Here is a 19746-nt window from a genome sequence, read left to right on the forward strand (position 1 = left end):
ATCTTTGACCCATGTTCTATGTCTTTCTGACTCACATCTTCTTGTTTCCTTTTGATATTTGGTTGCAAAACTCTTCAGTACAACAAGTGGATATTCTTTTACATTCATCATAGATGAATTTTGTAATCAAGTACAAATGAAATTCACATGCAGTCATGCAGTTCATGCTGGTCTTAAGTAAGCCTACTAGTTGTCCACTGTGCAAAAAAAAAATGCAGAATTTTTTCACCCAAGCTGCATCGTGACTTGGCCAGTTAGGAAGTTGATTTCTTCTACCAAGGCAGTGTTACATAGATTCTCCAAGTCAGTTAGTTTTACATATTAGCATATGAAAACAGAAGGGAAAAACTGTCCTGAAAATTATACCAGGAGATATTTGCTCACTTAATCACCATTACTGTCAGGTGAGGTCTTTAGAGTCTTTGTGGCAGTGTGAAGTACTGTCTTAGTATATCATACACAACTTATATAAAAGTGTTTTTTTCATCTTTTTTATCTTGTTTACAAGATCACTCTCTGCATCTATAATGCTTGTAAGCCATTATTTTGTTTATTGCGGTGTATTCTATGGCAAACCTGGAATAATTAACTTTCAGATTTATTACAGATAATTTGCTATTCCAGATTTTCCTCCACTAGGGTAGAAGTCTGTGTGTGTGTGTGTGTGTGTGTGTGTGTGTGTGTGTGTGTGTGTGTGTATGTGAGATGAGGGTCTCACTCTTTCACCCAGGCTGGGAGTGCAGTGGTGTGATCATGGCTTACTACATCCTTGACCTCAGAGGCTCAAGCAATCCTCCCACCTCAGCCTCCCGAGTAGCTAGGACCACAGGCGCATGCTACCACACCTGGCTAATTTTTTGTATTTTTATAGAGATAAGGTTTCGCCATCTTGTCCAGGCTGGTCTCAAACCCTTTGGCTCAAGCTATCTGCTCACCTCGGCCTCCCAAATTGCTGAGATTACAGGCATGAGCCACTATTCCCAGCTAGGATAGAAATGTCTTTGAAGAACAAATGTTCTTTTTTCAAGCCAGTCACAGTGGCTCATGCCTGTAATCCCAGCACTTTGGGAGGCATAGGCAGGTGATCACCTGAGGTCAAGGGTTTAAGAACAGCCTGGCTAACGTGGTAAAACCCTATCCTTACTAAAAATACCAAAACTAGTTGGCCATGATGGTGAGCACCTAAAATCCTAGCTACTCAGGAGGCTGAGGCAGGAGAATCTTTTGAACCTGGGAGGCAGAGGTTGCAGTGAGTTGAGGTCATGCCATTGCACTCTAGCCTGGACAGCAAGAGCAAAACTCTGTCTCAAAAAGAAAAAAAAAATTATTCCCCCACATTAGAGCCTTTTATTAATTATTGTGATGCATTTTCTTTTACAACTGTACATACCTGGCTAATTTTTGTATTTTTTGTAGAGGTGGGGCTTTGCCATGTTGCCCAGGCTGGTCTCGAACACCTGGGATCAAGCCATCCTCCTGCCTCGACCTCCCAAAGTGCTGGGATTACAGGCTTAAGCTGCTAAACCTGAGTGGATACTCTGATTAGCTTTTTCTATAAATTAATGTTAATGTAGGTCATGTATTTAACTATTAAGCATTTTTAAATATTTAAAATTTCATAATTCATATTGTAAATCTTGCTATTCTCTCCAGAAATTAACAAGGGGATAGAAGAGTTAAAAAGGTTTTTATGCCAGGTGCAATGACTCATGCCTGTAATCCCAGCACTTTGGGAGGTTGAGGTAGGCAAATCGCCTGAGCTTAGGAGTTCAAGACCAATCTGGGCAACATGGTGAAACCCCATCTCTACTAAAAATACAAACATTAGCCAGATGTGGTGGCATGCAACAGTAGTCCCAGCTACTTGGGAGGCTGAGGTGGGGAGGATCGCTGAAGCCCAAGAGGAGGAGGTTGCAGTGAACCATGATTATGCCAATGCACTCCAGCCTGGGTGACAGAGCAAGATTGATTGGCCAAGGTTAATGGACACATGTAGGGAACTCCTTGTGAATAGCTTTTTTGGTTTTGTGTGTGTGTGAAACGCCAAAACCCAGAAAGGAAATCAGTTTTTTCCACTCTCATTGTGATTGGTCCTTCGGAATATGTGTTTTATGTTTCTGTTTGCCTGAAGGCTATATTTTGCCTTTTTAAATTTTGTGTCAGATAACTAGGGTAAGCGTTCCCAAACAAAAAACAACTAATAGGAGTTTTATTAATTAGCCTTGTGTATAGTTCTTTTGTGAAGTACCCTATATATTAACTGAAACAACAATTTGTGCTTTCCGGAGAAATATTTGATGAGAAGATTGGTGTTCAATTCACATAAACTTGCAGAGTTCAAACCAACTATAAGTACTATAAAGCTAAAGAGACCTCAGCTTTAGTGATAACAGAACCTATCCTCTGTATTTGAGCTTTGGAACTCATCCAAAATACTTTCAAATGTACTTTTATTTAATATTCAGATATAAAAGTGTTACTGACCAAACATTGATTAATTTTTTACTAAATTATTCTGTTTTGTATATTTTAGATGTACTTTTGAATATGAATATTTATAATTTACTTATTTTTATTGTAAGTTTTCTTCAGTTTTCTATAGGTAATGGAAATAAACTGAGTCATAATTGGGAGATTTGTCTTCTCCACCACTAGATCATTTAAGAGCCATGTAAAACACATAAACGTTTCTGAACCATAATAGTAAAACAGAAATAATAATCTATGTGCCTACGTTAGAGAGGATTATAGTATGAGTAATATGGTATTATGTATGTCAAAGTGTTCATTTATTTATTAAGACTAAATATGTGTTAAGCAATTTGCAAGGTGTTGGAGTAAAACAATACATTGGGAAGAATCATAAGAGATAAAAGAATCATTTAAATATATTATGTGGAAACTTTCTTGTGGCCATTAATGATTGTCATTTATTGAGCTTTTCCTGTTGCCAGACAGGTTAACACTTACTTTATGTTCATTATTTCATTTGAGTGCTTTGCCACTGTTGCAGTGTCATTGTTACTATCATTTTACAGATGAAGAAATGGGCTCAGAGAATCATGTATTTTTGAAGTGCCTTTTGAGCATCTGTTATTTGCCAGTATACACTGAAAGCCCAACAGACATGTCTGTCCCTCGCTCATGGAACTTAAATTCTAGAGGGGAAAACAGACCCATATCAGATAATCACACAAATAAATATAATACTCACAACCTGTACTAAGTACTCTGACAGATCCATTATGACACAGGAGTCAAATAGGGAACTAGTCTTGAATGGGAGACATGGACGCGGCCCTGGGGAATGAGTAATACTTGAAATCTGAAGAATGAGTAGGAGTTAACAACTTAAGCGGGACTTGGAAGAAGGGAAGGTCCAGAGCATGGTGTTAGAGAAATAGGCATTGAGAATTTGGATGACAGAGTAGTCCACTGTGTCTAACCAAGGAGGATGGACAGCCACTGTTTTCACTCTAGTAGGCAGAGTCTAACAAGAGGGTGAAAATAACCTCAGTCAAGCAAATGTAATACAAAATGATCAACCGTGTGGATCTCTTAAGAAGACAGAATGTTCTTAGAGGTAGGGAGAGAAGAGAAATGTGAAAGTTAATTAGGAGACAGTTTGAATCATCTAGAAAAAAAAGACTGGAATTATGGTAGTAATAGTGAGAGTAAAAGACAAGAAAGGAAGGGATAGATAAGTTTTGTAGGAAGGCAGAGTATCAGTGAAAACTGTGCCCATAACTGTGAATGGAATCGTAACTCAAGATTCTTAGCTCGACATGATGTGCATGCCTGTAGTCCCAGCTACTTGGGAGGCTGAGGTGGGAAGATTGCTTGAACCTGAAAGGTCGAGGCTGCAATGAGCCATGATCTCACCACTGTACTACAGCATGGGTGACAGAGCTAGACTCCGTCTGCAGGGGGAAGATTCCTAGTCAGTGGGATTGAGAGCTGGTTCTGATTTCTAGATCTGTGACTTCGCTAATTGAGTGACTTTAGGTAACGTGGTAAATTATCTCTACCTTAGTTTTCTCTCTGTGAAATAAAAGTAATGATAGTAACTTCATGCTATTTTATGAGAACTAAGAAGGCTTATGTTTGTAAACTCTCTAGCACAATGTCTGGAAAATGGCACATATTCAATAAATCTAGCTATTATTAATTATTACAGGTAACAATTTACTATTGTAAATAAATTAAAATCCTGAGGTTTGGTAGAGGAAAGGACAGAGGAATAACGAGGAGGAATCGTTCTTCAGTCTGTGTAAGGGTTTCCTTTATGTTCTTAGTTAGGATCTCTTCTCTAAACCCACTGCCCCATAACCCCAAACTGTCAAGTCCTTGAGCACAGGGACACTGCCATCCACTTCCCACCACTTAAAGAGGCAGTGCCTGGCTCCAAAGTGATGGTTTTTGCTTAGTGATGCTATTTGAAGCTGTAGGGGGGCATGAAATTGCCAAATTAAAGAATGAAGAGCTTGGCCATGGGAAACACCTGTATTTATTTACAGTGGAGAGAGAGAGAGAGAGAGAGAGAGAGAGAGAGAGAGAGAGAGAGAGAGAGAGAGAGAGAGAGAGAGGAGAGAGTAGTTGCTGCCAGAAAAACTAGGATAATCAGTCTCTACAGCCCAGGAATGAAGGAGGGTTAGTGCTGTAAGCTGCATCAGAGTCTGGGAGGACAAGGAGACTAGAAAAAAGGACCAGATGGGATGAGAACATTGCCTCTCAGAGAGACAGTTTCAGGCACGTGTAGGGCAGAACCCAGATTGTGGAGTTAAAATGTAGGTGGTGGTGAGGAAGTGGAAGCACTGGTTGCTGGGTGCATGGATTTCTCTTTCAGGAAGTCAATGGTAAAGGTAAGCAGAAGGAATAATTACTTTTAATACATTGCAGACTTAAGAAAATTTCTAGTTGTTGTTATGGTTGTTCTTGTGGAGTTGTGGGTGTGCTAAGCATGTTCACTGCTGCCTCCTTTCAGCCCATGTCTGAGTGCCTCCAACCCTCTTTTGCGCACTCAGACCAAGACCAAGCTGTATGTGGTACATTCTGTGAACTACAAACTTTGAAAATGCAGGTATGAAGAAAAGAGCAGACAGTTTCCAAAAACAGAAATTGAGGAAAGAGTTACAGGGCACCCTGGCACCCTTGTTAGGCTGGGTCCTGCAGGCCTACTTTACCCAGACTTGAGTACTAATCTCTGCGTAGATAGGTGGAAACAGTCTGACTGAACTGTCTGCTCTTTTCTGCATACCTGCATTTTCAAAGTGTAAGGTTCACAGAATGTAACACATGCAGCTTGGTCTTGTCCCAAGTGCCCAGAAGAGGGTTGGAGGCACTCAGACATAAGCTGAATGGAGGCAGCAGTGAACATGCTCACAAGAATGAAAGAGTCTTCATTTTGACTCTTCCCAACTGTCTCCTTGTAATGCACATACATTTTTGATGTTTAACTGGCTTTGATAGTTTTATGATAATTTATGTTTTTGCATGTGGGTGAGTTGGCCAGTGATCACATTGGTTCTTTTTTGTTGTGAATAAATAGTATGTCAAAGTTTTATGCTGTTTCAAAAATGTTATTTAGAATGAAATTTCCTTTGAAGCCACAATAGTCTCTTACTCAAAATATTTATTTAGACCATATTGTTGAAATATATATAATTCCCTTAAGGGACAATTGTAGTCTATATAAATCTGAATTTAAAACAAATAGACCTTCTGGAATTCATAGAAATACAAAATGGATATTCTAGTGCTTAAGTGTTTATATACAAAAGGAGTTGAGGTGTTCCAGTGTTTGTATGTTTAGGTACAAAAAGAATAGAATTCGTAAAAAGAAATGATGATCTAAAAAGTTGAATTCCCAAATGTACCAGATGTATAAAGTTATTTAGGAAGACAAAATATTTGAATCATAAGCTAGTTCAGAGTAAGTGAATGAATGATTCAACCAGTAAAAAAAAATAAATACACATAAAAATAAAACAAATACACAGTCTCTTAATTTGCTCTGGTCTTGAATATGGCTGTAATTAAAGTTGATGAAAGTATGCTTTAAAGACAATACAAAATTAGGATATTTTTATAAAATAATTAAATATCAAATTAATGATTTAAGTATTTATGTCTTTTATGCTGGAGTTTATATTAACTGTCCTTGAAATATCATCTCATTATATTGGCCCTCCCTTAATTTTGGTAAAACAGAGCTATTTTTTTAAAAGCATTTATGAAAGCTTTTATTATTGCATTTCATTTGACATTAAAACAGTTCCCATATCTGAATTTATAATTGGATAATTTGTAAAGTTCCTTGTTTTTAGTGGAAATGCTGTCCTCTAAACTCTTTTTATTTTGGTCACAGTACAATGTAGTTGTGAGTTCATTAACTAATGAACATGTATTTAAATAAACTGTTTCTAGCTTGGGATGTTCTGATATTTCTCAGTCAATAAATTATTGAAATTGAAATAAGAACTTGTTTTTTCCTCAAGACAGAGTCTCGCTCTGTCACCCAGGCTGGAGTGCAGTGATGTGATCTCAGCTCATTGCAACCTCCGCTTCCCGGGTTCAAGCTACTCTCCTGCTTCAGCCTTCTGAGTAGCTGGGACTGGAAGAAATATTTCTCCTTATAGTCACAAATTTCTTTAATCACTTCTACATACAACAAAGTTTACAACCTAGTTACAATTGGACCATATGTGGAAGAGAGATCCTGAAATATCAGGGAGATTATACAATTAAATATTTCCCTAGTATTAAATAGAAGCATACATTAAGGATGGGGTGAAGTATGAATTGAGTCTACAGTGAGGACTCCAACATCTGAAACCAAATAGAGGTCCATAGATTTAATGTTAATTAATAGAAGAGAAGTACTTTACACTTGCCTGATCCAAAGCACAGGGAATGGTAGAAGCCCGCTCAGTCTTATTCTCTGGAAATGGAATTTGTCCCAATCACGTTAACAATATCTAAAATACTGCCTGTTACAAATGAGACAGTTTATATAAAAATCCAAATGGTTCCAGAAATATGAGCATCTGGAGCTGTGTAAGTGAGCATGGCTTTCAGGCACAGAGCTACAGTTTCAGGTATCCCCATGCCCACCACTCCACCCCAGAATCAGTAATCATTGATTGCATCTAAATCTGCAGAGAGATCTTTTCCTGGCAGTTCAAGTAGTTACAGTAGATTGTTAATCTGCGAATGATCAGACTAAATCCCTTCTGTCTTCAGAATTTCCATGCAAATTAGAATTAACTGTATGAGATAAATTTATTAACTGTAGTCTGAGAGCATAGGTCAGCTTCAGCACAATTCTTAAATATAGATTTTTATTCATAAAAAGTTACACTCCATTTATGCTAATTTTCTATGGATTCATTTTATAATATTAACTGATGAGATGGTTTTTTAAAGTAGTTATAAGGAAATGAAAGATTTTTCAGTGTTTTCGGTTTTCTACAATACAGTTGTACTATTCCAGATATAAAATGTTCACATAAATAATTTTTTTGTTTCATGTCTGATCTAAAACCAAAATTTAAACGTTTTTATGTCACTGTTGAAATAAGAGGAGGCTTGTTTCGTATTTTTCAAAATAGGAATGAAAATAGAATTAAAAAAGAAAAAATACTCAAGGAATTGGGATGTGATAAACAATAACAGAAATACATTAGGTCTTACTGGGCATAGTAAGTGTCTTTAAAATATATTTGAAAGTTTAGCACAACATTTAATTGAAATTCAGCAGAAGAAAAGTAATATTCTAATAATAATATTTGTGCGACATATTTTACGTTCATAAATGTTTCACTTGAATATTAATTTGTTACAATGTATTTTTTGCTTTATTGACAAGTGGATAAATTTAAGTGGAAATATATATTAGCAGCAATCTACTTTTTTCTCTTTTGGATTTGTGATGTTATAAATCCGGTATCTTATAGAATATGTAAACCTTTATTTTTATTCAAAGTTTCTAACTTAAAGGTTACTATGAATGACCTAAAACATTATATTAGTGAATGAGCTTTGTTTGTTTTCTTTACCTGTTTTTGTAAGAGATTTTGGTGATATCTAAATTTATTTTTAAAATTCTCTAGGCCTCTACCATCATAAAGGCTTTAAAAATGGAAGTGGGCATTATTTATTAAAATGATGAAAAGAGTATAGTATCTTTGAACAGATGCTGATCTTTTTTTCCTTCTTTATTTTTCAGGCCATCCGTTGCACACTGGTAAACTGCACGTGTGAATGTTTTCAGCCAGGGAAGATTAACCTGAGGACTTGTGATCAGTGTAAACATGGCTGGGTGGCACATGGTGAGGAAAATCTGGGCTTTTCTTCCCGTTCTTATGTTTGCACGCGTGTGCGTGTGTGTGTGTGTGTGTGTGTGTGTGTGTGTGTGTGTGTTAGAGCAGTCACTGGCCTGGAGAAGAGAGAGAGATCAGCTGTGCTCCAAGTGTTAGTTAAGATTCAGCTCGTGGCTCTCAAACAGAATATTCTCAGCTCCAAGAGCAGTGCTAGGCAAGCAGCTCTCAGCAGAAGGCCGAGATGTTTATAGGACATTTGGGCTGTGGGGTTCTTACTGAGCATAGGTGCAGCCAGCAAGCACCAGGCCTGATGGAAACTCAAACATACCACAGTTGGCCTTTCAGGTTCTGGATCTCAGAGGGAAGCTGGCAAATCCTCCTTGCTTGAGAACTCCTCGATGACTGCTCACCCTTGTCGTATGTGCTAGAGGCTGAGTTTATCCTTCTAGATGTTAAATGTTGTATGGTCTAAGGTGGACGAGAGAGTGAACGGGAACATTATCTGGCTGGTATCTGAAAATTTAACCTGTAAATGCTCCCTTTCAGTGTGCGTGGGGATTGGAGGTAGTTGACGTAGGTAGAGTGTGAGCTCTGTGTAGGTGTGTTGCTGGGGTGGGAAGACCCCACGCAAAGGACGTGAGTGTTGAGGCTTTTTGCTAGGTGCACAGAGCTGTTCTGTCAATGTGCCTTGACTGAGCATTCAGCATATTCTTGCGTATGTTTTGTGTTTATTCTGTTTAAGCAAAAGGAGACCTGGAAATAAGCAGACTTTTTTTTTCCACCTCCCACACTGTAGAATTTAAAAAGATAGGTAATGTTTATAAAAAGAAATCCTGGCTTGAGATTTTTTGAGAGCCCTGGGTATTGGCTCTTAAGTGGACATATTCTTCATTCCCAAGCAGTGCCAAACATTCAGTGGGTTGTATTTTTATAAATGTCATGTTATTCTAGCAAGATCTGAGGTAACAACACTGGGCCATGCCTTGAAATGCTTTTAATTTATCATGTACCTTGCTAGTGAGGGCGTGTGTGATGGAGTTGTGGGGACATTTCAGCCATGTTTCTGTGTGAGAGAGAGTAGTCTGAGGAATACCTGGGAAGGAGTATGTATCCACTATGCAGCCACAGTCCTGTAATCCTTCATGTCCCCAGGGATGAAACGCTTTCCTGCCTTATTAACAACAAGGCCCAAATCAGTAAGAATTCTCAATCCAGTCTTGAACAACAGACGAGCTGCTGTTACTTCTGCAGTCTCTATGTTACTACATTCGATGATTTTGTCTCTCTTCCTGTATTAGTTTGCTAGGGCTGCCATAACAAATACTACAGTCTGGGTGGCTTAGACAGCAGAAATTTATATCCTCAAAGCTCTGGAGGCTAGAATTCCAAGATCAAAGTGTTGGCAGGGCTAGTTTCATTCTGAGGCCTCTCCTGGTTTGTAGATGGCTGCCCTCACATGGTCTCTTCTCTGTGGGTGCATGCCCTGGTATCTGCAGCTTCTACCTCCCAGGTTCAAGCAGTTCTTCTTCCTCAGGCTTCTCAGTATCTGGGATTATAGGCATGTGCCACCATGCTTGGCTACGTTTTATATTTTTAGTAGAGACGGGATTTCACCAGGTTGGCCAGGATGGTCTCGAACTTCTGACCTTGTGATCTGCCCGCCTTGGCCTCCCAGAGTGCTGGGATTACAGGTGTGAATCATTGTGCCCAGCCCCTGGTATCGTCTTGTGCATCCAAATTTCCTCTTCTAAGGACACCGGTCAGATTGATTAGGGCCCACCTTAAGGGTCTCATTTTAACTTAATCACCTCTTTAAAGACCCTATATTTAAAAATAATCACATTCTGAGATAGTAGGGGTTGTGATGTCAACATAGGAATTTTGGGGGAACACAGTTAAGCCCATAACACTTCCTAAATATCCTTTTTTCTCTGAGGAAGTATTGATTTTGCTTATGTACTAAACCCATCAAGAATCTAAGAGCATTGAAGGCAGTATGGGTGTAGACTGTTCTGAGGTGAAATCCTGGCACTGCCACTTTATGACATGTTAATATCTTTGGACTTCAGTTTTCTTGTCTGTAAAATAGGATTAATAGTACCTACTTTACAGTCATATTTTGAAAAGTAAAGAGAAAATATTGGAGCCTTTCTAAATAATACATGTTAAAAGTGAAATGGACCATTGATGAGCACTGAAGGGGAGGCCAGTCATTAAACAAACGGCATTTCATTCATTCACTGTCAATTTGGCCAAAGCCATCTTGTATTGTCATTATCTATCTACTATGGTAGCCTGTAAGTATAAAAGTTAAGGGTGTCACCAGAGTTTGTTTTATCTATCAGTGTCCATGTGCATATTACGTTAGTAGTGTAAAGGGAAAAGCAATGTTTTTTGCTTCTTGAACAACATAAATTATTCCTGGCCAGTGATTGTTTCAAAGACTTTCTGAAGAATGTTATTTTTCACCTGACTTGAATAGGATGTTTCTGTTAAACCAGACTGTGCTTTTCCTACTGTATCATTAAAAATTCTAGGTTTCTGGGATATTAATTTTCGTGTTTCTCAGGCCTTAGCAAAATGAATTCTAATTCTTTCCCTTACAATTATCACCTTGACCTGTCTTTTCCCACAACAGGGAGATATCTGTATACAGCTCAAAATACATACACCCAGGCATGCGAATCCCACACTCTCCCCATTCATGAGGGCAAATACGGCAGTGAGGGGTTGGCCTCTAGCCTTGGAACTGGCATTGGGATGAGAGCACCCACTCTTTTTGCCCCTAGCATTACAACTAATTGCTTCATTCCCTCCCTCTGCACAGAAACCCTGAAATCATGTCTCCAATTACTTCTGCTCAGAGGTGAAACACAGCATTCTTTCTGACTGCCTTATACCATGCAGTGTCCTGTGTGTGGAGCAAGGAGGAAGTGACTTGGGTTTTGCAGTGTGTGATTTTCCTCTGAAAATGCATGGAACAGCAACAAGACTACTAAGATACATTGCCTAGAATGGTTTCATGGTAGCGCTGAATGCATTCTACCTTTTATTGTGTCAATTAAAAAAATGTTAATATCTGCTGCTAAAAAATAACCAAATGCCAAAATCATGTATTCTCTTTAAAATGAAGAATTTTTAGAAATTTGTTGACCTTCTTTCTTGAATAAATATCTTCCTATTTTTCCCTTGTTAACAGCAATTTCAGTTTGTTCCTAAGATGTTGGATTTCATGGCCCATTATATACCATATATATGCACATATTTGTGTCTCTCTATATGTACACACACATAAACACACACTCTGTTGACTTACAGATTGCTTCTTAAACCTGCTTGAGTTTTTGAAATTAGCTACTTTACAGAAATCTTTAGAAATGTGTTAAAAAAAAAAATTAAAGGCCAGGCATGGTGTGTCATACCTGTAATGCCAGCACTTTGTGAGGATGAGGCAGGTGGATCGCTTGAGCCCAGGAGTTTAAGACCAACCTGTACAACATGGCAAAATCTTGTCTCTAGAAAAAGTACAAAAACTAGTCTGGTGTGGTTGCATGCGCCCGCAATCCCAGCTACTTTGGAGGCTGTGGCGGTTGGGTGGGGGTTGGGAGGTGATTGAGCCCAGGAGGTCGAGGCTGCAGTGAGCTGAGATCATGTTACTGCGTTCCAGTCTGGGTGACAGAGCGAGAGTCTGTCTCAAAAATAAATAAATAAAAAATAAACACTGATTAATTCATTATATTGCTGGGTTTTGAAATTACTGATACTAAGAGGGCTGTGTTACTTTTCACAAAATATTTCCTTAAAATCCTTAGCATTATTGAATTAAGCGGGGAAGGAATCTCAGCAGTTCTTAATATCAGTAGGTATTTCCTACTAAATTAATAAAGGATTTCCTACATTACCACCACCCTGCCCCACATTAAGGAATCTTAGCTCTTTCACTCTGATAATAGAAAGCAGGGCTTACTAAATTTAACTTTACTTACACCTTTTTTCGTTTGGTAAAAGATGGCCATACCTACTCTGTAATAACTTAGTTGGTGGGCCAGAAATGACTCAGAGTTTCTAATTTTGTCAAGTCTCTGTAAAAGGACTCCAGCTTACTACCACTTAATTCACTGAAATACCATAAGTACTATATATTTTTTACGTTCCCTTATTCGCTTTGTCTTCTCTGTGCTTTTCCTTATTCACCTCAAATGATCTGAGTATGGCTTGAAAAACAACAACAACAAAAGTTTTCTGGAAGTTCAACTCTTTCTGGTTCAAAAGTGGCAAAATAAGATTGAGATATCAGGATAAGCGCAATAATGGGTTCCCTTTTCTGGTGATGTAATTTTTTTTTCCCTTTTAACCGTTTGCCTCCACTCTAGAGAAGTAATTTGACCATTCACAGAATTGAGACTTCAGCCAATTATTTTACAGAATCTTAAAAATTAGCTGGTACTACTAGAATACACCTAGCATTGGGTACAGGTGGAAGTGAGTCCTACTTAACTATTCTTCCTTGAAGAATATCTGCTTATAACGAGAAGCATATTACCAATAGGAGTTTGCTCTCTTTGTGAAAAACAGGAGGTATTATGTAAAGTCCGAGGACTGCTTCACGAAACAATTTTTATTGTTTTATTGCAAATTAGTTTTACTGTCCATAGTTCAGATGAAGACTTTATTTCTAAAACATTAAGATGAAGGTAAATAAAATAGTAAAAATAAGAAACAAAGTAAACTAAATTCTAAGGGATTTTAGGAAATATTTAATGATAATCTAATATAACTACAAAATTGTTTTTATGCCATGATGGTGTATATTTGATTTGTATATTTGATAAAAGAAGTGGGCAGATTTTAGAAAGGTAATTCATTTAGAATTTTTTTTTTTTTAAACTAAATCAGTAACTTTTACTTCTGATGAAGCTCATTTGTTAAGCCTCTTTTCTGGGGGAAAAAAATTAACCAATTCCACTGTTTCCTAGGTATGTGAGGTGAGCATTTGGCAAGAGTATGAGACTTGATGAATAAAAATTATATTTTATAGCTTAATGCACTCACAGTAGCTTTCTCTGTGCAAATTATTTTCTTTTTTTTTTTTAACTTTGACTTTAAATGAAAGGATATGCCATTCCAACAAGCTGGATGAATGCTAGAATTTTCATTCACTTCCAAGAGATCTGAATGAATACCAGTGTTATTTCCTTTGGCCGAGGTCTGCCTGCAAGAATGCTTGTTGCACTGGAATTTTGAAACCTTTCCTTTATTATGTTCTGTAAATGTGATTTCCTTTTACTGCATGCAGTTCATTCAAGGAAAAGGTAGTTTTACATTATTACTTTAATTATTTACTAATTAAGCCAGCTTTTTTCCTGCCTATATTTCATCCAAACTTCTAAGATTTTTTTAACGTAAAGTGAGCAGACCTGGTCTGCATCATCCAGATCATCAGTCAGTAGATATTTATTAAACATATCTCATACATGAAGTATTGTGCCAGGTAGCCTTCAGTTCTTCACCACAGGAAATGATGAGAAGCATAAAGTTAATTTAGTGTCATATACCAACCAGCCTTATGGTTTAATGTACTGTAAGACTTAATATGCACATAACCCATTAATTTCAAACCTTTCTTTTTTGTAATTCACTGGATATAATTTTTTTTCTCTCAGCATCGTTGAATTTGAATTTTGAACTTGTACTTGATATGTCATATCAGACCAGGGGTATTTATAGAGACCCTCACCCAAACAGAAAATACCAAATTTTTCATTAAATCTGAATAGCAATAAACAATAAATGATTTTTAAATACAAATATTACCATGCAAATTGAGGTGAGAGTCCTGTATGTTTATTTGCTAAATCTGGCAAGGCCATACCTAAAAGAAAATCTTATTCTGACTAAATTTGCATAAATCCTAAATCAGGGATGTTGCTCATGAGCATTCTATAATCAAAAAGCTTTTGATTATATCAGTCCTACATTTAGAATCATGAACTCTCAGTATTTTTTTTTTTTTTACAAATTCCTCAAGTTTGTTGGAGGCATGGTACTTTGCAGGGACTTACAAGCAATGAAACAAGTAATGTTTCATTTTGTCCTATGAAAGGTCACATGTCTTTATTGTTTGTCCCAGTCTGTGTTCTTATAAATTGTCTAAATATCTGTGAAAGTCATTTGTTCTCAACTGTTAATTCTCTAATATTCTCCCTGACTTGAGCCCCAAACCTAACATAACTAAAATAGTCCAATATAACCTTGCCTTGCCAATTTCTTTTCTTCCCTAGTCTTCTCTCCTTCCCACTCCAAATAGAAAGTCCTTTATCATAAGAATAAAGCATGACATTTCTGTGATATCGTGCTTATTCTGAGTGACTCCACAACAGTGTCCATATGATAATTTGTAAACGTGTCAAGATAAAGAGAGGAGACTGAAAAACAACTAAGTTTCCTCTGACAAAGGAAGATAATGTTCCCAGAAAGCTCTGGCTTGGAGACTATCCCAACAAAAACAACATTTTCTTTCATGGAAATTTTTTCCAAAGTGGTGTTTAGGGTTTGGTGAACAGTAGCACAGGTACTAATTTGAGTCCTCAGGGGAAGGGAGTACATGCTAGCTTAGCAGTGGCAAAATGAGAACTTGATCCTTTGGGAAGATGTTTCTAGGGCTTTGTTCAGAAACACAAGGATAGAAACACTATAGTCTTCTTCCCTTGATGCACTAGTTTGGAAAAAGTGGGAGCTGATACAGTAGCTGCTTAAAGAATTTGTCTTTCTAGTAGACTTAGTTTTTCCAGATTGTAAATACTGAAACCCGACTGCCTAGCTGCAAAATTTTCTTTTGGTTAGGGAAACGAGCCTCCTAGTTTTGGTGAGGCAGCTGGATTCTGGTCTTTCCATAAGCAAAGTCCTTGGACTTTTTTTTTTTTTCCTTTTAGAGGGCAAACATAAGGCCATTTTCCTGTCTGACACAGGAGGCTTTTCTGGGCTTGACCTGAGGACACCGTGCCCTTTTCTGCTTTTCTCTCCTTTACTCCCTGATCACTGCTGATAAGCTCTAAAGGGAGGACATCCTCACAAATGCAAAGGTTTGGTGCTTGATTAATGGCAGTAACTATTTTCTTACTGTGTCCCTGAGCAGCTTTTGATTTGTTTCTCGGCCTGCCCACCTTTCAGATGGTGCTTTGAACTCCTTAAATTTTCTTTAAACGTAGCACAAACAGTGCCTCCCCTTTAAAGTCCTGGGCTCTCTGCCTAGTAGCTCCCCAGATTTTTTTTTCCTAGCTCTATTTTATTCAGATGGAACATAAGGTGATAAGGTGAGGCTGGCAAGACCTAGCCTCAAGTGTAGTCCCTGCTGGTCTGCTGCTAAGGAGTTTCTTGGGAGGGTGTTGCGAATGAAACACACACAGCTCTATCCCCAGGATATAAAAAAGCTTCAGGTGAATGAATGGGAGGCAATCTACAAAGTAGGTAAGAATGTTTCTCTTGAATGAGACTGTTTACATTCACATCGCAGCTCTATCGCCTACTGTAGGTAGAACCTCGCCAATTATATAATTTTTCTGTTCTGTCATCCGTGAAATGTGACTGATGAGCTCCTAGCTCATAGTGTTCTTTAAGATGAATTGAGATACTCCAGATGCCTTGTACATGGTAAACACTTAATAAGTGTTAGTCTTTGTTATTGCTAAATTCCTGCAAAAGTAAGAGTTCAACACTGAGGACATGATAGGCATGTTTTAGCAAAGTTTAGGTGATTAAATGTTGGGTGTGGTGGGGCCAGTGGTCAAATCCCTTCTATGCCTTTTGTTAGTAATGCCTTCTCTAAGACACAGTTATTTTATGGAGAAATTCTGATAATAATAGCAATTTATCTAAATATCACAGATTCATTTTGAGAGAGGATTAAATCAAAGAGTAGGGTTAGCCCAATATTCTGACAAAACAGTTTTAGGAGCTAGTATTGTTATTACTAAGTCAATGAAATAATATTAAACATCAATATTAATGATAGTATCTAGTGTCTCCCTTAAGGTATGAATGTGGAATGGGATGGGATGAAATTATTTCTTTTTCCATGGAAGGTTATCTTCAGTATTCAGTGGCAGAGTTCAGGTCAACAGTTCTCTTGGCTGTCGGACCAAGTGTTCCCTAGGTGAAATTGTTTTCCCTAGCAAATCCAGTATAGTTCCATGCCTTCCATTTCCTCTAAAATGTCATTTGAGCCCTTATTTGAACACAGTAAGGAATATTTTACACCAAAAGGCATTTTGAGAAGTGCACCAGATAAAATAAATTGAAGTAATATTTACTTGTTAAAAATCCAAAAGTGACAAGTAGATGAATTTAAGTAAGATTAAGGCTACTTTTACCTATTTTCACACCTATCTTTTTGTATGTAAAGTGCTTTGATGGGCTCACCACTTTATCATTTTATTGCATTTTATTACATCATAAATTTTTATATCTTGCTAACGATCCTACAGGAAGCTTAATTGTTTATAGGAACATCTTAATTAACTGGAGCTCACCAGGTTAAGCAGAACACAAATTGAAGGGGTTATAAATGAAACACACTCAACTCCTCTCCTTTCACTCAGGATAAACTAGGAGTTTTGCCTGGGTCATAAGGACCCCAGATGCCTCAGCAATATCATGTCGATCCTTTCAACCACTCTTCCTTCTCTCTCGTGTCATAAATGGTAACTTCTTCCAACTCCTCTCCCCTCTTTACTGAAGTGCGAAATTGCTGGATGAGTACAGTATTTTAAAAAGAACTCTGAATTGCATTCTGGGAGCCCTAAAATGCCATTTATACATCCCATTCCTTGCTATTTATACATCCCATTCCTTACCAGGTTTTGCTTTTGTAGATGTTTATATATCTTCAAAAGCTTCCTGAATTAATTTGTTACTAGTTAGCATATACCCAAAGAATTTTACTTTAAGCAGTTACCCAAAGAAGTACTTTAAATACAAAGAATTGTACTTTAAGCACATACCCAAAGAAGTACTTTAAGCAGTTACTACCACAACTAGATAGAGTTGTAACCAGTATTTGTTAAAAGACCCAGTAGTGAGATTCCGCTCTCCTTTCAGCTGCTCCCTGGTACCCAGGGAAATCCCAACTTTGACCTCATGAGCCTCCTAGCCTTCTATACAGTCAAATGTCACTGTAAATTTGAATGCAAACCCATCTAATTGAAAGGACAATCTTGGGCCTTAGATTCTACTCACCAAGAAATGTAAAGGCAACTCTAGACCTGGCTGTCCAGTGAGGAAGCCACTGTTGTGGCTTTTGAGCACTTGAAATGTGGCTAGTCCAAATTGAGACGTACTGCAAGTAGAAAGTGTACGCCACATTTCGGAGCTGTCATCTTATTTAAAAAAAGAATGTAGCCGGGCGTGGTGGCTCACGCCTGTAATCCCAGCACTTTGGGAGGCTGAGGTGGGTGGATCACGAGGTCAGGAGATTGAGACCATCCTGGTCGACATGGTGAAACCCTGTCTCTACTAAAAATACAAAAAATCAGCTGGACACGGTGGTGCGTGCCTGTAATCCCAGCTACTCAGGAGGCTGAGGCAGGAGAATTGCCTGAACCCAGGAGGCGGAGGTTGCGGTGAGCCGAGATCGCGCCATTGCACTCCAGCCTGGGTAACAAGAGCAAAACTTCGTCTCAAAAAAAAAATGTAAAATGGTCGTTAATAATTATTATTTTATTGTCTACATATTGATAATATTTTTGATGTATCATGTCAAATATATTTTTAAATAAATGTCACTTTAGTTTTTACTCTTTTAGATGAAACCAGAAAAATTAAAATTACATATGTTGGCTTGAATTATATATATATATATACATATATATATATATATATATATATTTTTTTTTTTTTTTTGAGATAGGATCTTGCTCTGTCACCCAGGTGCAATGGTGCAATCTCATCTCACTGCGACTTCCCCTTCCTGGGTTCAAGCACTCCTCCCACCTTGGCCTCCTGAGTAGCTGGGACCACAGGTGTGCACTACCAGCTATTTTTTTGTAGAGTTAGGGTTTTGTTTTGTTGCCCAGGCTGGTCTCAAACTCCTAGATGCAAATGATCTTCCTGTGTTGGCCTCCCAAAGTGCTGAGATTGCAGCTGTGAGCCTCCATGCCCGGCCAGGAATTATATTTTTATAAGACGTGGTAATTGTAGGCTCTAGGTGAGAGATAATATATTTAGAGAGCTAAAGCTTAGATTTAGTCGTTTGGTGGCAGAATAGTTACAATTAGTGTGAGAATCCTAACACCTTAAATCCAGGCTCTTGTCGCTGGACTCACCACTGTACACTCTTTCCCAGTTTTTTGTACTTTCATGCTTGCTGCACTATTGATCCTGCCCAGTCTTTCCTGTGACTTGTTCTTCAAGGAAGTGTGATTCCCACCCCTTTGCTCCCCTCTCCACCACCACTCCCCACCCCTGGAGCAATTAAGTGCTCCCTTCTTTATTTTCTCAACACGCTTTGCTGAGACCAGAGGGTGGTTTCTGGGTAATACTGATCGTTCCACTAACTTGGGAAGCTCAGGAAGGGCACTTCATCTTTGTGTGCTGGAACCTAATGCAGTATCTCTCATGTGGTGCATGGAACAAAGGTTTATTGAAACTCTAAGCTTATGGAAAAGTCTCACTCAGATTCCTAATTGCCAGTTTCTTTTCCAGCAGCCTCTTCCCATTTTAAGGTTTAAGTACAGCCCACAAACACCTTGTTTGTATGTCCATTTGTGCATTTTTCTTTTCCAGTTCTCATTCTGTTTTCACCTTTGCTGTTTCCCCTCTGTCTTCAGACAACAAAATAAGTGAAAGGTAAGTGGGAGGTTTTAGTAGCCCAAATATCCAGGAAGTAAATTTTAGAGAAGTTAAATTTGTTTAATCATTAACAGATGTTGGTGTTTTTGTTTTATTCAGAAGATAAAATCTTGAGTGAAATACCTTCTACTTTCCAGTTTTTAAATATTCCTTTGCCTGCAAAAATCTGAGGGTAAGACATTACCCACCCGCCCTCTTTTGGCTAATCATGTTTTCTACTATCAGTAAAAATTAAAAAACAAATCAACCTCTAACATAAAAGAAAACACCTGTTTGGCTTGGAGAACTTGGCTAGGGAGGTCTTTTCTTCTGACATGCCAAAAGCGACCATCACAGGGCCCCTTAAAAAAAAGTCATTTTTTTTCTGTATTTCATGTGAGCATTGGCAGAAACTCTGACAAGCAGTTCTTCATATTTTATTATGTTCTTGTCTGCAGAATCTCTGTCAGGCAAAAACCTTGTCAGCGGAAAACCTGTCGTAGGATCAGAGGAGACAAAAACAGGTGTCACACAGGCAGTCAAAACTGAAGGAAAAAAAAGATTAGGCTAAAGAGAGAGAGGCAGACAATTACATTAATGC

The 19746-nt window shown here is 38.0% G+C and overlaps 1 protein-coding gene across 2 annotated transcripts in view; it reads left to right on the forward strand.

The window, feature by feature from the left end:
- BNC2 (basonuclin zinc finger protein 2) overlaps positions 1-19746 on the forward strand; it is a 451398-nt gene that overhangs the window by 279043 nt on the left and 152609 nt on the right. For both annotated transcript variants that reach the window (XM_064381327.1, XM_064381328.1), the window contains one exon: positions 8228-8330. In XM_064381327.1, coding sequence (XP_064237397.1) covers positions 8228-8330 — 103 coding nt within the window. The remainder of the gene's footprint in view (positions 1-8227; positions 8331-19746) is intronic.

Source organism: Aotus nancymaae, unplaced genomic scaffold (genome assembly GCF_030222135.1).
Source record: "Aotus nancymaae isolate 86718 unplaced genomic scaffold, 86718_ANA_hifiasm-v0.15.2.pri h1tg000003l, whole genome shotgun sequence".
NCBI lineage: Eukaryota > Metazoa > Chordata > Mammalia > Primates > Aotidae > Aotus > Aotus nancymaae.